Source organism: Haplochromis burtoni, unplaced genomic scaffold (genome assembly GCF_018398535.1).
Source record: "Haplochromis burtoni strain Fernald_Lab_line unplaced genomic scaffold, NCSU_Asbu1 Contig_1186, whole genome shotgun sequence".
NCBI lineage: Eukaryota > Metazoa > Chordata > Actinopteri > Cichliformes > Cichlidae > Haplochromis > Haplochromis burtoni.
Window position 1 is genome coordinate 21,983 of NW_024583547.1, and position 20,972 is coordinate 42,954.

The 20,972-nt window shown below is 44.5% G+C and overlaps 2 protein-coding genes across 2 annotated transcripts in view; one reads left to right on the top strand and one right to left on the bottom strand.

The window, feature by feature from the left end:
* Positions 1-5,662, bottom strand: part of wdr55 (WD repeat domain 55) — a 14,799-nt gene extending 9,137 nt beyond the window's left edge. The window contains exons 1-3 of the mRNA XM_042216671.1: positions 5,075-5,662; positions 3,286-3,392; positions 1,282-1,551 (exon numbers count right to left, since the gene is read on the bottom strand). Coding sequence (XP_042072605.1) covers positions 1,282-1,551; positions 3,286-3,392; positions 5,075-5,626 — 929 coding nt within the window. The 5' untranslated portion in view covers positions 5,627-5,662. The remainder of the gene's footprint in view (positions 1-1,281; positions 1,552-3,285; positions 3,393-5,074) is intronic.
* A 627-nt stretch (positions 5,663-6,289) lies between these two features.
* On the top strand, positions 6,290-20,920 carry LOC102304279 (coiled-coil domain-containing protein 171). Its single transcript, XM_042216672.1, has 23 exons — positions 6,290-6,332; positions 6,796-6,941; positions 7,788-7,938; positions 8,297-8,466; positions 8,654-8,971; positions 9,857-10,017; positions 10,152-10,174; positions 10,256-10,293; positions 10,424-10,627; positions 10,706-10,795; positions 11,215-11,418; positions 11,739-11,906; positions 13,378-13,545; positions 14,625-15,132; positions 16,510-16,626; positions 16,738-16,913; positions 16,994-17,128; positions 17,199-17,378; positions 18,205-18,350; positions 18,428-18,482; positions 18,592-18,723; positions 18,887-19,039; positions 19,160-20,920. Exons 1-23 carry the CDS (start codon positions 6,290-6,292, stop codon positions 19,400-19,402), a joined length of 3,729 nt encoding a protein of 1,242 aa, XP_042072606.1. The 3' UTR covers positions 19,403-20,920.
* The last annotated feature ends 52 nt before the right edge of the window (positions 20,921-20,972 follow it).

Here is a 20,972-nt window from a genome sequence, read left to right on the forward strand (position 1 = left end):
TGCCCCTATCGTGGTCTAAACCAATCAGAGATAGTCAGGGGAGGGACCTCTCTGATTGGTCGTGGTCCAGATATTCATGTAGTCGGTGTGTACATTTGAAAGTGCAGGGTGGGCGGAGAGAGAGAGGTGAGTAACCTTAACCCACCAGTGTACCGTTGTTTACAGCGCTGTTGGCCACTGTGGGGTTTTTTTTAACTTAAATGGACAAGAAAGTCTAATTTCTGCAGTTCAATACTGAAGACATTTAAACTTTTTAAAATTATGCAAAATTGAAGAACATTGTAGAATATTTTCAAGGTTATCTGCTATAAAAAGCCAGACCAGGAAAATCTCCTTCATGTTTTTCTGTGCTTTATTCTCAGTTACTTTCACACAAAGGCATCTGCTGTGATGCTCACACCTCTGATGAAGTCTCACATGTGTCAGTACTGATAAACGATCAGAATTATATTATTTCTGATTGTCTGAGGCTAAATTGAATCTAATCGGGACCTTGTGAATTGGAATTGAATGGATTATAGAAATCAGTGATGATACCCAGCCCTAGTGAGCAGCCTAGGCCTGAGAGAAGTGGATGTAGCTGTAATAGGAAAAGAACTATTGCTAACTTTTTTGTTAACTTAAGGCCTGATCAGTCTGAAATTCACAGCCACTGCTCTGACACAGAGCCATCAACCTCTGAACGCTGAAAAAGCCCAGTGTATCCAGAGAACACTATATGTTGTGGTAAATGCACTGCCCAAGTGTCCCCTCTCACCACTGCCTTTCAGCGACAGCAGCAAACAGAGGAGGCCGATGTGATGATTAAGTTTAAGATTGTCTACAATATTGCCAAAGAGTACCAAAGCACTTTAAGCACAAGCACAAGATTGTTAGTTAATCGTTTACAAATCAATATTGTCTGTATTGACATTAATTTCCCCCCCAAAAATGTGCACATGTAAAACTGCGGTGTTGAGCAATGTGGTTGAAAAATCTGGGTGCGCCTAACTTTTGTGATAGGCGCACCCAGTGCAACCGTGGCAAAAAGTTAGTCTGGCGCCCTGCTGGTAGATGATTTTTTCTTGTCACCAACATGTTGCACAGATGCTACATTACCTGAGTAACGCTCTGTGTTTTAGTGATTCTGCAGTAAAGGCTAACAGACGGCTAACAGGGCTTTTAATCGATAGTAATGTCAAAAGCAAGAAGAACTTTAATAATCTGCTCAAACTGGCAGATATTTCCAGCTGTATATCACACTGTATTTTGAATTAAACCTTCAATGTTAACACAACTCACCTGATGTACCCGTCTGTGGAGGCGGTGCACATGATGCTGTCAGTGATTGGGAGGATTTGGTCTATGGACTCAGCCTTGAGAGCGAAGCGGTCACTGGTGGCTCCAAAGCCGTTCCAGTTGAAGATGTAGATGGTCCCCTCGCTGGAGCCGCAAACCACCTTCTTGCCCCGTTTCATCAGCGCCACTGAGGTCAGATCACCACTCTGGTACTCTGACAGCAGCTCAAACCGCCGCCTTTTGATGTTGAAGACGCCCATGGTGCCATCGCCACTGTGACAAATCACAGCAAATCAGATTGGAGCTCAGATGGTGAGCTCAGGATCACCATTTCTGGCTTTTTTTCTGTACCTTAACTTCATCATATCTAATAAAACCCTGAAACTTTATGTTTTCACTAAGAACACCTAAGTGCATAAAGTTGGGTTGAAATTTGGGAAACTTTAAAATTCATGTGATTTTTTTTATAGCTGCACGTGACGTCCAGGTGAAAACTCCAAGGCTAAAAACATATCGAAGCTCTGCAAAAAACTGCAAGCAAACGCCCACCCCAAGCGTCACAGTCTGTAATGGTTTTGGGTTTCCTTGGAGTATCTTGAGTGTCTTACTGATGTAAAAACAAAAAAAAAGAAGCTTAAGTTAAGATGAGTAAAAGAGTTGCTGCTGGGTCAGGGTTTGATTGCTGATGGTGGGCTGCAAACTGGCTCAGGCTTCAAGCCTTTTGAATTTTAAATGAGTCGTCCAATTCCATCAGGTGAGCTGCTGTCATGACTGACTTCTGCAGGAAGTTCTCTTGTGGAACTTATTTCTCGTGAAAACTGTACCAGGATCTAAATTAATGTTGTTTTCAGTTGGATGTCAACTCTTGATTTAATTGCTATAGCTCTGTACAGAAGTCTTGAGTCACCCGTCACGTCTTCATATTTTCCTTCCAATGAGTCAGGCTTTCTTGTCATTTTGAAAGCAGTTTTGAGCAATCAGATGCTTCACATTTGGGAAAGAGCTTTATTTTACAGCATTATAATGATCTTAAGCACACTGCCAATGCAGCAAAAACATATCTAGAAGGTGGTCATAGCAACTATTGACTTGCAAGCTTGTTAGAATCATACAAACTCTTTTGCTCTTCTATACTATATTTTCATAAATGCCTGCACATTTGCCATTTTTCTGGCAAATATAAAGAAATGAGGGCTGGCTCAGCACTTTGCACAGAACTGTATCTTGATTCACTTTATAGTAGCAGCTGAGCAGCACACGGCTTGATGCCAAGTTGGGAAAACTCGACATCAATGACACTGTGATTATCAAAACATCAGAAGAAGATCCAAGTTAGACTTGAGCCTTCAGTCAAACGTACGTTCAAAACAAAGTGCTGACAGCCACCAGTGCTGCTCCTCAGCCTCGTAGCAGCACACCTGTGTTATTAAATTTGACAGGTGATGTTTAGAAAAACTTGACCTCTGACCATGACCTTTTGAGGCCATGTTGTCATATTCACATATTTTGGTGTTCACGCCGTCGGCCTATCACAGCTGAGAGGTAAAGACGAGACCTGCCACGGTGGTATAACTTCTAGAGCAGCAAACTATGGAGCAGTTTTCTTATTTTCTACATTCAGTTATGCACGTTGTTAAACTTACCTTATTGTCAAAGCTGGATAGAGACGAAAAGTTGCAACTTGGGGTTTAGTATATTTCACAAGGTTAATTTTGCATGCAGACTGGAGCATCAAGGAATCGAACCACCAACCTTCTCCCTCCGGAGCTACACCTACACCACTGTGACACTTGGAGGCTGTGTAAATATGATTTGTTTGGAAATATTTCCAGTATTTATCAGGTTTTCAGAGCTTATGCTCTTCAGAAAAGAGACTCTCAGAAAATAAAGTATTAAGTGAATGTAAAGTTTGCATGGTTGTTGGATGTGAAAAGATCCAAGTGATCCAGAGAGATTTTTGAATTGTTCAGTAGATTTTGTCTATAGTTGATCAGTAGTTGTTGTTACCTGGCTGTGAGCAGGATCCTCTTGGCTTGGTCTACAGTGATGTCACTGATGTAATCCTCGTGGTGTTTCAGGTCCATGATGGCAGTCCCCTTCCTCATATCCCACACCTTCGGAGAGGAAACAAACGACAGGGAGGTAAGCCTGAATTTAAAAACTGAACTCACTGAAAGGGGACATTGTGGCCACCAAAGACCAGAAGAAACAGGGCGACAGCATCAATCAATACAGCAGAACACATCTCCAGTGCTCTAGAGTCCAGTGGCGGTGTGCTTAACATCACTGCAATGCTTTGTATTGAGCTGGTTAATGTAAGGCTTAGACGCAGCTGATTTGAACCCATTCCATGGAGCTCTCTGTGCACTGTTGTTGAGCTGATATGAAGGTCACATGAGGCTGGAGGTCTGCTGTAACTGACTCTGCACAAAGTCAGCGACCTCTGCACACTATGTGCCTCAACATCCGCTGACCCCACTCTGTCATTTTACCACTTCATGGCTGAGTTGCTGTCATTCCCAATCACTTCCAGTTTGTTATAATACCACGAACAGCTGATTGTGGAATTTTTCGTGTTGAGGAAACTTTATGACCGGACCTGTTGAATAAGTAGCATCTTATGACGGTACCACGCTGTATTTCACTGAGCTCCTGAGAGCGACCCATTCTTTCACAAATGTTCGTGGAAGCAGTCTGCATGCCTCAGTGTGGCAGTGGAAGTGAATCAAACACCTGAATTTAATGTTTTGGATGAGTGAATGAATACTTTTTACAACAGAGAGTGAGAACCCTGCAGGGAACAAACATTACAACACCTTGTTTCCATCATGGCTGCCACTGCATATGAAACATCCGGACATCACTACATGGTAATTAGCACATGATGCACCAGTATAAGCATAAATGGCAACAACGGCTGCCACTTGCTTACAGGATGTAAATAATGAATGGACTAGTTGTTATGCACGGTTTTTCACTCTGAACTCTGAATGTGCTTCACACAACTTGCTCCACAGACTGCACGTCTAAGTCAAAGCATCACGGAGCCCAATCGCCCAGCATGCTTGGACTGCAGCTTACAATTGTAGTCGTTCTTTTCTACTCCAGAGGTCCTCTGTGAGCTCAGGGGTCACTACAATCAGAACCGACAGAAGGTGAAGAACAGGTTCACGGCATGTTACGGCGAGCAGAGCGACGACTGCGGCCGCAAACTGAAGGAGTGGAGAATGGTGAAGTCTGATGGGGGTGCAGAGGTGCAATGTGCTCTACTTCAAGAGGTCTGGTTCAGGGAACCTTCCAGGCTCTGCTTTCTCATCTAATCCTCGCTCAGGATGCAGCAACTTGACCCCTGACAGGCACAGCTAAACGAGACCATATTTGACCTGTTTTGGCTTCCAGTACGTTTTAGATTTAATTTGAAAATGTGTGTTTTAAGTCACCAACTGCAGTCTCACCCTCTTAACTTTGTCAACTTTTAACTAAGCACGCTGCAAACAGATCTTTAAGGGCAGCTGACCTGATGCTTCTGGTTGTTCCAAGAGGCAGACTCAAGAACAGAGGAGACAGAGGCTTTGCTTTAGTTGCTTCTAAACATTAGAACCAGTGCACCTCTTCAAATTATGACCCCTCCAACACTCAACATCTTTAGTCCTCAGTGTTTAAATTTTGAATTGTTGTGTATTAATGACTGAATCTGGCACAAAAAGATCTCTTAAATCTCTTTCTGGTAGCTGGGTGTGTTCTAAAAACACAGACTCAAATTCGGGGTAAAGACGGAGCGAGACCCTGTTCAGACCTTTAAGGTGCCTCCATCGTCTCCGGTCGCCACGATGTTCTCGTCTACAAGGAGCAAACTGTTGATTGGCGCCCCGTGGGCCCCTCGGATCCGTGTGACCAGCTGCCCCCGCTCCACGTCCAGTTGGTGCACGGCCTTGTCTCGGGACACGCTGTACAGCTTCTCTCCGTCCGCCGTGAAGCGAAGCTGGCGGCAGGACTTCAGGTGGTGCCCCGAGGACCACAGCTCCCGGTTCTCGCCCTCCGTGCACGAGTACGAGAAAGCGTACACGTCCCCGTCCACGTCCCCGCAGGCCAAAACGTCCCTGGTCGGGTGCAGAGCAACCGTGTTGGCAATCGCTTCCAGCTGGAGGTCCATGGGGGTATCTCGGATTCTCGGTCCTTGCGGCTCGCCCGCATCCTCGTCTTCGTCCTCATCAGGGTCCGGATCTGGCTCGGAGCCGGCCGGCTCAGCATCAGACGTTTCGGGGTCTTGGGTGGTTTCCGGAGCTTCTTTTTGCTCAGTTTCCGAACTTTCTGACGCTACTTCAACGTGTTCCGTGGTAGCTGCCATGTTGTTTTGCCTTTCTTCTTCTTTTACGTTGAATTAAAGAAGCGATGCAGGTGAAAACCAGCCTCATACCGCCCCCAAGCTGTAGTTAAATAAACTACACATACGCAGAAGAACACTCAGCAAATTAATATATTTAAGAGGTAAAAATAAACATGCTAAAGCTTACTCGCTTATATTGTGTGTTCTGATGGAAATATTTGTAACTCTTTAATATATATAATCCTGTGAGTACTCTTTAATCTTCATCTAAAAATAACGAAATTATACCAAAAATACTAAATTCAATGAAATATAATTTAATCTGATAAACTGCTCTAAAATCGAGTATAAGATAAATAAAATGCATTCAAAACAAATAAAAATAAATACATAAATAAAAAACTTTAACCAGCCAATCCAGCGCTGATCCGGAAGCGACGTACTGACGCTAAAGATGGCGTCAGATTCAAACGGCTTGGGTTTTAGTGCGACAGTAAGTGTTAATAACAGTGTTTTAAACGTTTTCTTTCTAAATGTGTGCTTAGATAAGATGACACTGAGCGTCGCATAATGATTAAACACGGGTTTGAAGCTTAAAAACCCCTCCAATGTTGGTTATTTATTAAGTAAGAGTATTTTTCGGGACTGTTTATCGTACGAGAACAAAGCTTCATTCACAAAATAATGGAGTTCGTCGCTGACTCGATAGATAGCAAGTGTCAGAGAGGTAAGTGAAAACTCAACAGTTTGGTTAGGATGAAGACAGTATTTTAAATAATTCGGTACACATTTAAGCCAACAAAGACTTGTGTAAAATGACAAAAATCCGAACAGGAAACACCTGACAAGTATTTATAGCGCTTGAGGATATATGTAGAGATTTAAGTTATAAAGTAGAAATCTTGCTGAAATACGTTTTTTGGGGGGCTCTGTTACTGATGCCGAATTGATCACCTGGTCCGTTTGTTCATCACTAGTCGTAACTGTTTTTGTAGAACTTGTATAAGCTTTATTATTTGTTGGCAATAATTAACTTAGACGGTTTGTAAACAGAGCTCGCTGTAATTTCGTGTGCGTCTGCTGGCAGGGCAACAGCAGCGTCTGAGCAACCAAAAGAGTCTCCGGGGTCACAAAGAGGAAATCGGACAACTTCAGGCGTGACAGTAACAGACATTTAAATGCAATTCCAGGTTCACTGAACTCAGATATGCAGACGGAAACAGCAAAGAGGAGGAGACAACCTGACCGAAGCGAGAGCGGGGAGAGGAGAGCAGAGCCGCGGGATATCGAAGAGAGACCCGCGGGCAGCAGAGCCCGGAGCTCCGGGGAGGACAAGGCAAGGTGGGTGCAGGCAAATTTTAAGACCTAGTTGGCCTTAAAAATGTAAACTTTGGATGATTGAAGAATTAAATGACTGTTTAATCACATTTCTGAGATTAAGTTAAGCTGTTATGTGGGTATTTAATAAAAGAAATAGTTTCTTGCTTTCTTCAGGTCAAATTTGAGCTTTGACGCTCCGCAGCAGAAACAGAAGCAGGCAGCAGGAGACCGGCGAAGAAGGAGGGCTGAGAGGAAAGGAGAGGAGGAAGAGGAGTGGGAAGAGAGAGGAAGAGGGAAAGACAGAAGCGGAGGAAATGGGGGGAGGGGAGGGAGGAGGGTGGCGTCAGAAGGGCACGATGGGGGCGAGGACTGCAGGAGGCTCAGGTGGAGAGTCAACGATGTGGAGAAAGAGAAACTGCAGCTGAAGGCGAGCCACAACCAGGAGGTGAGCTACAGCCAATCATAACCTGCAGTTCCTCTAATGTCCACTTGAGGCTCCAGCAGCAAAATGTCCAACATGTTTACAGCCTGCTACAAAAACGGTTTGGCTCTCAAGAGCTAATTACCCCCTTCATGTCATCTAAACAGTCTAAACAGAGGTGAATCGTTTAATAAAGTCACCTGAAATTGTGACCAAAGATGAAAATCATAATTATGATTAAAAGATATGAAGGAGTGAGAAAGAAGGTTCAGAGTTTTGGCAAAAAAGTGCAAATAATGCATCGAAAATCCAAAATGTTCAAGAGAAAAAGACAAAACTTTGGACAGAAATTAATAATTAGCAAATGATAAATAATCAGCTACAAATAAAAAATAATAATGTAAGTGTGTGTGTTTGTGTGTGGTTACTGTGGTGTTTAAGGTGTGTCGGCTGCAGGCAGAGCTGACCCGGCTCCGGTGTTCGGTGGAGCGCGGCGAGGCTCAGAGGGTGGAGCTTCAGTACCAACTGACTCTGAGCCGCAGAGATGCCGAGCGAATCTCCGAGCTCAGCAGAGACAAACAGGCGCTCACAGGTACACGAATCCAACGCACCTTTCTGCTTCATGCTGCGTGATCCCCCCGCAGGAGCAGGCTTCCCGAAATCGGCCAATTAGAAAAAAGCTGGGAGTGTAGTTTAGTGCAACACATGATGTCACTTTAACAGAGCAGACTTTTAGTGGTCCTTCCTTTTTGATTGTAGCGTGATCTGTGAAATGAAGTGCTACAAAGTTCTGTCCTTGTAGAGTTTTTCATGTCGACAAGTCAAAGAAATATAAGAACTCTTCATCTGTACTCAGGAAACCCTCAGCAGGACCGCATCAATCCCTTGCTCTATAAACGTCGTGGCTTAGAGCACCGACAGCTCTGACAATGTTTGTGTTTGTGTGTTAGAGCGAGCGGCGCAGCTCCAGCAGGCGGTCGAGGAGCTGCAGAAAGCTCTGGACATCACGCGGCAGGCCAGCGAAGGAGAACGGCACGCTTCGCAGCGTGAGGTGGAGGAGCGAGATCGACTGATTCAGAGTTTCAGCTCTGAAAACCAGAGACTGCACCAACTGCTGAAGGTTAGAGTCACAACAGAAAAGAGCTCTGTTTTTAGTCTTCATGTGACAAAGAAATTCAACTTAAACATGATTAAAACATTATGTCATTTACCAGCCTAATAATAGGCTGAAAAACAGATTGAATCCAGTATTTCTTCACCCTCAAACAAGTTTCTTGGGGTTTGGTTTGTGTCTTCTGGTCTGCAAGGATCAGGAGGTTGCTCTGGAGGAGTCAGAGACGAGGCTGGCCAAGGTGCAGACGGAGCGAGAGAAGGAGGCCGAGGTGAAAAGACGACGTGCCGACGAGCTAAAGCAGCTGATGGAGAGAGAGGAGAGGAGCCGCAGGGAGAAGGAGGTGAGGCCAGACCCTGTTCCTGTTTTTAACATTGGTGGGAAACGGGAGGAAGAACAGATGTGTGTCTTCTCTCTCCAGCTGCTGGAGCAGAGGGTGAAGTCTCTTCAGTCGAACATCGAGGCAGAGCGAGGTGCTCACCTGGAGACAAAGTTCAACTCTGAGATCGTCCAGGTAACAAACGCGCAGAGTCGGAGCTTTAACATATTCAATTAAAGCGCAGAGAGGTTTTCACTAACAGAGAAAACACATCAATAGTTTTTTAAACGCCTTGGATCAGATAAAATCTCAACTCGCCCCAAGTAAACGACCAGCTCGAGTTCAGAACCTGTGAAACTGTTATAAATGCAAACAAGGTGAACGCTTTGGTTTAAAACAACGTCCTGGCTTCAAAGCAAGCACTTTGAGTCAAAGTTAGGCCCTTTGTAGTGCAATATGGTGTACATCAGTCAGCCATTTAACTTTGTTCCTTTTTCTGTGCAGGAAGTCCATAATGCTCTTAAAGTGTTAGATCATAGAAAATCTTCAGGACTGATTTAATAGATCCTTACTTTTTGACGCTGGCAGCGCATTTTGTGGCAGAGCCTCCCACAACAAAGGAGGTGACCCAGCAGTCGTAACTAATTATAGACCCATATCTGATCTATCTGTGCTAGCCAAAGTTCTTAACCTCCTAAGACCCGAACTCTTCCACTGCATGCATTTTTAATTTCTCTTTGATATTTGGGCTGATTGGGACCCGATGAATGTAAAAACAAAGAATTACCAGATTTTTTTTTACCTGATTTTTGTTTCTAAGAAAAATGAGAGCCACATATGAGGATATTCGTTTAAAATTTTGATAGAACAGTAGCAGTATAATGTCCTCGTAGTGGATATCAGGCCCTTGTAGAGCAAAATTGAGTATTGTGGTCTAAATAACCCAAAATGTGATGTCCACATATGTGGACGCAGGGTCCTATGAGATTAAAATAAAAACGATTCACTAAAGGAAATCAAAGAATCACTAATAATAAGTGAAGTCTTATCAATATCTCTCCCTGTTCATGTAACCACCAGCTGCGGGTGCGGGACCTGGAGGCGGCGGTGGCGGTGGAGCGGTCCGGCCAGCAGGAGGCACAGAGCAGCCTGGAGCTGCTGAGAGCTCAGTTCAGAGAGGTGGAGAACGCTTACAGCCGGGAGAGAGAGAGGAGCAGCAGCACTGAGCGCGCTCTGGAGCGGTGAGGTCACTGCAGAAAATGCGGCTAAAAAAAATATATAAACTGTCATCTGATCTAATCAACCAATCACATCACTAAAGGCTGGATGTATTTTCTTTAGTTGTCTGTAATTGGGATTTCTAACATGTGCACAGGTTGCAGTTAGAGTACGAGCAGTGCAAGTCTGTCATGAGCGCTGCTTTGGAAACGGAGAGGAAGACGACCTCTGACCTCTCAGAAAAACTTGAGATATAGACAGTACGACAGCATGCAAACACACACTCACTGCTGGAGCAGGTAAAACCTACACACACACACACACACGCTTTAACTTAGTGTGTTCATGTTTGTGTGTTGCGTGCATGTCGCGCTACGATCAAAGGGAATATCTGAATTCTTCTTGCTCATTTCTGTGAACTGTGTTTAGGCCGTTCAGAGGCAGTGCGACACAGAGGAGGCGTTTGTGACCTGTGTGAAACAGATCAGAGGCACTCTGCAACAGCACACCAGCGAACCATCAGCGCAACCTGCAGAGGATGATGGGAAACAGAGTCTTCCTGCTGAAGTCCTGCAGCTGCTGAGGACCACGCTCAGCTCATACCAGCAGAGGCTGTTAGACGCTGACAGACAGGTACAGATTCCTCTCTTTTATTTCTGCGTTTCTTCTGGTGAATTGTGATTTTATTCCTCTGCTCTGCTTCTGTGGCAGCTCCAGGATCTGCTGCTGGTGTCAGAGAAGCTGCAGGACGAGAACCAGACTCTTCAGCAGCTGACCTCAGATCAGAGGAGTCAGATTGATGTAAGTACAGGTCTTTATCCTAAATGGAATCCCAGACAACGATAGGACTAATGTGGACTGCCAGTGCTGGAAAAGTCAGGAGCACTGGATGAGTTTTCTTTTTTACATAATAAATAACGGTAAAAATAAATAAAAGTGCTCCTTGATAGACAGAATCCAGCATGTATATAAATCACATGACGTGATATAAGCAGACATAAGAGTGGAAACACCAAGTTTCCTTTTTTGGACAGATGGGACTAAAACAAGTGTGTCTCTGTGAAGCAGGGACTGTTACTTTCAAAGGACCTTTTTTTAAAGATCTTCAGTACGTTGGTGGAAGGTCAGGATCTCTGTGTAATCTGCAAAGACATTTTCTGGTTTGTTGGAAGGTACATTTTTATGTCTCAACCTGTTTTTCTCTCTCTTTTCTTCTCCAGGAGTCTCAGCAGGAGACGCTGAAACTGAAGGAGGAGGTGTCTCGCTTACGCCAGGAGAGCTCTGATTGGTCGACACAGAGTCAAAGCCAGGAGGCCGAGCTGCAGAGAGAGAGGGAGGAGAGGAAGAGAGAACTAGAGAAGGAGAGGGAGGAGAGGACAGCAGACGTCCAGGAGATAACTGAACACTACAAGAAAGAGTCGACGGTGCTGAATCGAGATTTTTAACATTTGTCTCTCTTTTTTTTCTCATTTCTCTTCTTCCATGTTCAGCTTCCTCTTCACTTCATGATTCTGGTGCTGCATTAATCTGTCCGTTACTTTCAAACTATTTTTATCTTCTGTTGACTCAATTTAAATGAAAAAAGTGAAACGTTGTCAGTTAAACACTTGTGTTGTGTGTGTTGTGTGGCAGCAGAGTCACAGTTTGAGCCCGCTCTCTCAGCAGCATGATGTCATTATATCATTACAGCTGAGGCTTAAATGCATTACAGCCTCCTCATACTGAGCCTCTGTCTGTGTGTCAGGCCCATCTGTCCTTCCTCTACTGCCTCTACCAGCGCCTGCTGGCTGGCTGTGTCCTCCTCCATCAATCTCAGAGCATTCTGGGTAACTTCACCTGGAAGGAGCTGTGTGATGTCATCAGCGAGCAGGTGGACCAGCTGACCTCTGACCTCAAGAAAGCCAACAACAAGGTAAACCAAGCTGAATTCACCCACTGATACCCATCCTGTCTTCACCTCAAAAACATTTCCCTGCTTTATTGTCCTTTTTTACTTTCATATGAACACAATTTATAAAATAAATGTGTTTTATTTAATAACACTTGAAACTAGAATCTGAAACCAGGATTAAGTGAAGTCCAGATGAGTCGCCCCCTGCTTGTCATTAGAAACAATCCAGGTTTCGTTTCAGGTGTTTTCTGTTCAGCTCTACTCTTCAGACCCCAAGAATAAAAGTATGATTGACTAATCACTGCAGCTCTGATGATTGTTCCTTTGGTACAGAGCCAATAAAATTTGTTGTTAGTGAGAACTTTGTTTGCCTTGACTAACTTCTTTCACAGCCAGATCTTAAGAAAAATGGTAAATTGTTTAGGTGCAAGTGCCAAACCTGGTCACCACAGGGTTATTTAAACTCTAGTTGCCCTTAAAAGGTGTTCACTCTGCTTTCATGAGTTAATCACCAGTATCTGTCAATCCCATTGCTTCACTGGTTTGCCTTGATGTTGAGAAAATACATCTCAGGGCCACTTTGTGTCACCAAGAGTCACCTGTAGATGCTGAATGTCATTGTCCTTCTATGGCAGGATGACAAGTTATAATTTGAAGTAGCCTAACAGTTGCATCAGTGACTGTATACAATCAGCAACTGGCTGTCAAATGAAACAAAGAAAGTACAATTCTACAACATTTCAACAATGTTTAATTATTTATTATTACGTTTTAATTATTTTTCACAAAGATGTAGTTTAAGGTTCGTCCTTTTTCTTTGTCCTTATTTACATTTTACAGATTTACAGATTAAAATTACTGTGCTGTAAATACAAGAAAAGTTGCGCCAGATTAATCAATCTAAAATCTAGTAATAGACCAGGGTCTGCCTAGTAGTGACGTAGTGTGTATGGTTTCTGGCTATCATGTCAGAGGGAATCAGTTCCTGTGTGGTCACAGCTGTAGATAACTTGCATTTAGATGTGTTTGCCCTACTTGATAACATGTTAGTCAAAATATAGACAGTCTGAGTGTTGAATTTGAATCAATTGATATTTTGATGGTGAAGGAACTTTACTCGAATGCCAGTCAAATTTCTGTTTGTTTAAATGGGCTTCATCTGATAAAAGTGGCTTTATCTTGTTTAATGCTAGCAAACATGTTGATAAGCAATATAGGAGCGAGCCGAACATTAGCTTCCTGACTATATGAATAAATTGGGGTCTTGTCCAGGACTGTGGCGTCATTCAGAGGCCTGAGACCCTCAGAGTATTTTCACAAACCGGTGAGGTGACACTGAGCTACAAGGTTTCACTTCCTGTACCTGCCAGCTGTGACACATCTGCAACAGTTTGCTGACAGACTGTGAACATTATATTTCCCATGTGGCTAAAATGTTGAAGTGCTCTTCTGCCCCTCCCCCACCCTGTTTTTCTTTGCTCTCTCGCTGCAGATCGCCCACTTGCAGAGCGTGTGCGACAAGAAGAGTGTGTGTGTGCGCGAGCTGCAGCGGAATCAGGAGTGTGTGTTGTCCCGTCTGGAGGAGAGCGTGAGGAGGAGGGAGGAGGAGTGGAGCAGACAGCACACGCACACTGTGAGGGGGCTGCAGAGCGAGCTGCAGGTAACACTCACATACATCCCTGGGGTGTTTCAGCGCCTCGTGTACGTCAGTCACGTCGCCCTGCAGCGACAGAGGCACTGTGAGCTGAATCAGCAGGATGGAAGCAGAAAGATTTCAGTTATCAGTCCCTTTGGTCAGATTCTCCGAAGAGACGAGACGACAGATACAAAAATCATCTGTTCACTTCCAACTTTGTTGTCTCCGAAAGCATAAAATTCTCTGCAGCAACATTTACAACAGCAGAAAAAGTTCACCAAAGAGTGAAGAGCAGAAAAAGGCAAAGCTTAATAGGGATTTGTTACGAAGTTATTACAACCTTTGTGTCACTGAGCAGCGTCGCACTTTAAACGTTTTTTCTCATGAAAACGCAGTAAATGCGAAAGCAGAGAAGGAAAGACATGTTGACACATTTCATGTTTAACGTAAAAGAAAATAAATAGCTTTGTTTAACCGTGTAAACAACTGTCACCATTAAAAATACCGTGACACCCAGCATTAGGGCTGTTCGATATAACGATATATATCGGATGACGATATAAAAACGTCTATCGTTTCATTTTACGCTATCGTTTGTTTCGTGGTGTCGCAAAATAAACTGTTTACGGCAATATTTTTTCATCGTTTTGATGGTCACTGTAGTGGCTATATTAATTTCTTAAAGTTCTCTCTTTCTCTTATATTTAATATAACCACACTACAGACGGACAAGCGCCTGTTTTTATGCGTTGTCGTTAGCAACAACGACGGTAAAACCATTGTGTGGCTCCGTCGTCTGCTTCAAAATAAACCGAATCACGTAAAAGAGAATGCAGAGAGTTTACGGATGAGAAGCAAAAAAGGTGCTAAAAAAATAAACCTTAGACTCAAACAGGCTTTTCCCCGCAGCACGCCGTGTAATAAATACTCCGTGTTAATACCAGACGTGCACAGTTACCTAAGATCTGAAAATGGCAGATTTTGTTTGTTTGTGTGTTTTTACGTTGGAGGCGGCATACACATCAGCTCCGCCCACTTCCATCTCTTTGCTGAACCAGCGTGTTTCTGATGTTGGATGCTAACGCCTCCACGTTTTGTTCCAGCTCTGCCGCTCTCAGTGCGACGCTCTCCGTGATCGCACCTCCTCTCTGGAGCAACGCTGTTCCTCGCTGACCTCTGACCTCTCCCAGCTCAGAGGCCTCCTCTCTCGAAGCCGCAAGGAGTCCTCGTCCTTCTTCTTAGCCTGCGCCCTGCTGGGTGGAGCGCTGAGGCACGCTCACCACCGTCTGTGTGGGCTTTCTGAGCAGAAGAAATTCCTGTGCCGGCAGCTGGCAGAGCGGAAGCAGCTGGAGGTGGAGGTGAGGAGGCTGGTTGATGCTCTGGAAGGAGAGAAAGACCAAGAGAAGGAGGAAGAGAAGAAGAGAGAGAGGACGAGGAGGGCAACGAAGAGGTGGAGGAGGACTGTGTGCGCTGTGCTGGCAGTGAGGAGGTGGTGTTCGCTGGCCAGGAACACGACAGTGTTGCTTCGTCTGGAGAGAGGAGGCGGAGCTCCAGCTGTCTGCGTCTGTGGAGGGGCGGATACGGCGACACAGAAGGCTCGAGACACACCAGGTACACACACCTCCACAAACAAGAAAGGAAACACTTTCAGTGTGTTTGTAGCAGCTCAAGGAAACACCGTCTTCAGAAGGTAACACACTGATGTTAGAGATGGTGCTGAGGCAGACACAGACTGTGCTGCACTGCTGTGTGTCACTGATGTTTTACAGCAGCTGAGAGAGCAGCGTAAATACTGTGTATCTGAGTGTCAGTGTGATGACAAGCTACCAGACTCACATACATGCTGTGGAGCTGCGGTCCTGTGAAAAACAGTTCAGCCCACGATTCAGTCGCTTGTGGAACGATCTTTAGCAGCAAGAAGTTGAAGTCATCACTTCCTGTATGACTGTCGATCTCTCACATCTCTGTGGAGGAAATTTGTTCCACTCTGCTTCACAGCATTGCTTCAGATGATTGAGGTTTGTGCACAGATCTCTTAAAGTCCTTCCACAGCATTTCAATCAAGTTGAAGTCTGGACTTGGTTAATTTGGTGGGATCGTTGTCCTGTCGTATGACCTGGTTTCAGCCAAGCTTTAGCTGTCGGATGCATCTCCTCACATTTGAATCTTAAATAACAAACAGACAGTTGGTATGAGGTGTTTAGTTTTCTCCAAACATGGTGTTGCGCATTATGGACAAACATCTCTACTTTGCTCTCATGTGCCCATCGGTCACATCGTTCCAGAAGTCTTACGGTTTCTTCAGATGCAATTAAACCATGCTACCTTATTTAAGAGAGAAGAGGCAGGGTCTTGACATACCCATCAAGCCACACTTGTTCTGTTGTTTTCTAATTGTACCGTCAAGAACTCGAGCATTTAGCGTGCTAACTGAGGACCGTAGAGCCTCAAATTACACTCCGAACTTCAAGTGAATTTGCGGGGAGGTCCACTGCAGCAGCAGCAGGAAGTTTGGCAGCAGCCTCCAATGTTTTCCATGTGGGATTAATCTGTTCTGACTGTAGAGATGGAGTTCAGATTGTTTAACAATGGCTTTCTCCTGCTGTCATAGAGGCGCTCACACATGATCGTGAGTTTAATTGAGTGCTTTTGATTATCAGCACGTGGCTGCTGCTTAGCCTCTGAATTCCTGTGGGAGCAGTAAGGGTGGACTTAGTTTTTCACGGGTCACTCCTGGATTTAGACGCCATTTTTAAAAAAGTAAATAATGACACAGTGTGATATGTTGTGTTTTGTAGTTGGTTTGGGATTTCCCAAATTTTAAGATTGAAGGATTTTCATGTCCTGATTTATAAAACCTTAGAGTTTTGGCACAGTTAGTTCGTTGGCAGACATTAATAAGTGTTTCATTCATGATAAATGTTTGATGGAGTGTGTTTAAAAAAACAAAAGGAAACTGAGAAACTTTTCTTTTTTTTTTTTATTTAGACAAAAAGCTGACTGACGGACGTGAAGGTCTTTGTGCTCGTTTGTTTGGATCTAAACGTCTCTCATCCACCATCCTGACCTCCATGTCTGACCTGCAGGAGGCTCTGGGAGACTCTGGTAACCACAAACACACACGCATGCACACACACAAACAAACACACACACAACAAACAAACACACACACGCACAGACCTCCTCAAAAACATCTTGTTTCTTTTGTTTCTCGAGATTCGTCCCCTCCACTCTTGCTCTCAGTGGCTTGCGCAGGCTTGTCCCGCCTCCTTGATCTCCTCCTCGACCAATCAGAGTCCAGCCTATCATCCTGTGGCGTGAAGAAGGAGACACTGAGCAGCCGAATGAGGCTCGGTGTGAGTAGCCTGACGTCTTTGCAGTCTGACACAAAGGTCGCTAAACACAAAAGAAACTCAATTTTATCTGAGAAACTGTCTCCCTCTGCTGACCTTTGACCTCTGTGCGCCAGCAGAGTTTGGTGTCGGTCCTCCAGCAGCATTTCCTGGTCTTCAGCCAGCGGCTGCATTCGGCAGAGGTGGAGAGGCGGAGCCTGCGGCTGGAGGTGGCCAATCTGAGGAAAGGACTCCGGAAGGAGACGAGCAGAATGGTGAGGCAAAACACGCACACACACACCTGCATGCTAAACACCTTCATGACGTACGTGTGTGTGTGTTCAGGTGCCAGACGAGCGTTTCCAGAGTGTGTGCGTGGAGCTCCGTCAGGCTCTGAGCAGAGAGCAGGAGGCTCAGATGCTGATCCAGGAGCAGTCCAACCAGCTGCACACGCTGCAGCAGCGAGTCGACGAAAATGCTGCCGAGCAAGCTGAAACACAGCGCACACTGAGACAGACCACACAGGTACGCCACACACAAATATTCACTCTGCTCTTTTTGAACATCAACAACAAGTGTGTTACCTGCAGCAGGTGGGATTAGGCCACGCCCACACAGAATCTGACTCGACCTGGGTTTGATGGACGCTCTATTGAGAACATGTTCACCACTTTGCCTTCTGTCAAACAGCCCTTTCTACAGTAAGCAGGAAGTCACCCAAATTGCTGTCCACCAGACTCCATTCATAAAAACAGTAATTTTACCTCACAGAACACAGAACTGCCTCCTGCTGCCTCGATTGATCAGGCAAGTTTGCCCTGTTACGTGACTTTGGTGTTTTGATCCTTTGGTTCAGACACAAACTAGAAAAGTCTAACCGCAGCCCCGTCATCCTGTCAGAGAAAAGTTAAAGTTTAGTTAGTGGAGTTTGGTGGAAAACAATTTATCATCTGTTTCCACAAATAGGTGGGCAGATAAAGCTTTAAACACATTTCAAAACCAATGTAAGAACTGGGTGAACTGGAACTTAGAAAGTGAGACGCTCTCTCTGATGCTATCATGTTTAATGTCAAACTGCACGGATTTTAAATATACATAAAGGTACAAATCAAAGATCTAGCATTAATATTCTACATTAATATCCAACAGGAGGAGCAAGCCCCGCTCCTTGCTGTTACCTTACGAGAACCTAGAGTTGTTTACTGTGAGCTGTTTAATGGTGATGTTGTCAATAATTTACCTTCACAGTTAATGTGGAAAAGATGCCTGCAAGCCTGCACGGTGGACACCTTAGCCCTGGTGCAGTGATGGTTACTTTCAGGTAACTCTAGGTCTCTCTCTCTCTCACCAGGTGCTGTCAGAGGCTCGGCAGGAGGTGAATCGGAAAGAGCGCTCACTGAGGATTCTAGGTAAGCACCTATCAGGGATTCAGAAGGGGAAGAAGCAGGTGGAGGAGAGGCTGCAGCGAGCTGAGGAAGAGCTGAGCGATGCCAGCAGGTAGCGGGCCTTCTTTCCCTCCGCCCAGAAGTTTGTTTACTGTGAGATTGTTGGTTGTTGACGTTGTTGTTTCTCAGACGTCGGGACCGTGTGGTCAGCTGCATGAAGGCTGCAGAGGCGAGTTGCAAGCAGGTGAACACATGCGCACAAACACACACACACAGTGAGGTGACCTCACTTTGACTGCTGAAAACTCACTCTGGGCCTCACAGTTGTTGAAACAATGCAGTGTGCTCTTCAGTTCAGGGACAGTCTCGTCCAATCGCAACACTCTCTGAAGGCCAAGCCCCGCCCCTTGCTGTTACCTCACGAGAACCTAGAGTTGAGTGGAGCAGAGAGCATCATGGGAGCTCCTGAGGCGACAGCGTGCCAGGTAGCAGAGCGAGGAAGGAAGTGTCTTTCTTTTCTTATGTTTTCCCTCCTTTCTTCTTCCTTCCTTCTTTCCTTCCTTCCTTCCTTCTACACCTTTCTCTCCTCTTTAGCCTCCACCCCTCGCCGCTCTCAGTTCATCCCTTCATGTTTCTCTTCCTGTGCAGAGTTTTCTCTCTGCCGTCTCTCAGCTCTGCCACACCTGCAGCTCCAGGATTGATTGGCTTGAGCAGGAAGTCTCTGCCCACCGCAGTCATGTGACAGCACTGCGTAGCGAGCTGCAGGATGCCTGTCTCCGTGACAACTTGGCCTTTGTTCCTGTAAGACTCCCTCTCCTTTAAATACTGGTCTCTATAAGCCTCTATCTTTAGTGTAATGAATTATTTTTATGCATGCAACAATTCCTGTTTACAATAAATATTACCTTTGTTTCTCTTCAGGTGTCTGATTTCACAGAAACCTTTCCTGTCGCTGACTTGGAAATACCTCAAGCTGTTCCCCTCTGTGATTTGTCAAAGAACCCAATGATCACTGTAAACCACTCCCCCTCTAAGGTAAACCCCACCCCTCCATCAAAAGCAAGTTCCTCCCCTACTTCTTGCAAAGTCACCGTGGGTCAAACGAAGTTGAAGAAAGCCACAAAAAAAACCAGAGGCCACGTGAAGAGCGGAGGGCGGAAATGATCACATATATAATGATACAAACCACAGAAGAAGAAACACTTTTTTGAAGTTGTGGAGGCATTCTGATTTTAGAAACTTCTCCTTCAAATAACCAAAACTTTATTCATCTGCAGTAGCGGGCAAACATGCTCTCTCCACAGCTGTCTGGTGACAGACGCCTGAAGGCCAGATGGTCGAGCGTTACGACAGCGACTCGGTGACGGATCAGCAGCTGCCACCAGAGCTGCTGTCACTCAGACGCTACTGCTCGTGTGCTGTGGCCGAGTGCGTTCTCAAACGATTCATGTGAAAGAAAACATCACAGAGAAAGAGTGAAAATTCTTCTTTAGTGTGTTCAGTCGGTTTTACTCAGTTACCTCACTGCAGATTTTCTGTTCGTGTTACTTTTTCGCTCTCGTGTGAGCTGAAATTTTGTTTGTTTGCACACAGAACTCACGAGCAGATACATGTCCAGCTAAAGCAGAAAAGCTAAAGAAATATAAATGTATGTTTTTTGTTTATTGTATTTGTTTTTACTTATTTATTGTCAAATTTTCACTGTTAGGAATTAAAAATGAAAAAAAGACAACACTAAGGAGTGATTTTACTAATCTGTAAGTAACTGAACACAGCAAATAATTTTTAAAGGAGCAAAATGATCACAAACAAAAAAATAACCCCAAATAATCTCTAAGGACACAGGACATCATCACAGACACAAAATGAGTCCTTAAGAGGAAAAAGTAGAAAACAAATGACTTAAAGGAAAATTAAAATTATCCAATTAAATAAATAAACTAAGCAAAAAATAATAATCTCAGGAACACTGAATGACCACTAAGTTTAAACATACATGACCTCAGAGAGAAACAAATTCCTCCAAACAAAATATTGCAGAAATAAAAAACATTAAAGATCAAAAAAACAAAAGTTTTCCAGCAGGAAAAGCAATCAAGACAAACATTTCATAACTACTGCATCAGCACAATAACTGTGTGTGTGAAGCCTCAGGCTGTGTGTGCTTCTTTTTTTTATTTGGCATTACCATGAGACGGCCAAAGAAATGTCCTCGGGCTCTGAGTGTGTGACGTCTTTACAAAGCGACTTAAGCTGCTGACACAGAGAGAGCCGCGCTGATTCAGCTGAACGCGACTCTCCTCTTTCCTCTGGAGGGGTTCGTCGTTTTTTTTTCTCTGTCTCTGAGGAGTCCCTTTGAGCTCCCCCTCCTGTCTTACACTCTTCCTTTCATACTTATATCCAACTTTTATTCTCTGCTTTTTACTGTTGTCTTGAGTTCTTCTTTGCACTCAAAGAGAAACAAAATGAACTCAAAGAGAAAAGAAAAAATACACATAAGTGCCACTCAGTCCTAATGAAACTTCAGCTCTTATCAATACAAAGACCGTTTTCAGTGGGCGTAACATGACCTGCTGACCTGCTCTCACCTTTTCAGTTATGAGTCCTGGTGGCCAGTCCTTCCCAGCTTACTTTTTTTAGAGTATTTATTTGTCACAGATTACACAGTTTTAGTTTTATTTAGCATGCAAGCTTTAAAGTCTCTATCAAAGAAACTGCTGGTGTGCACAGAAAG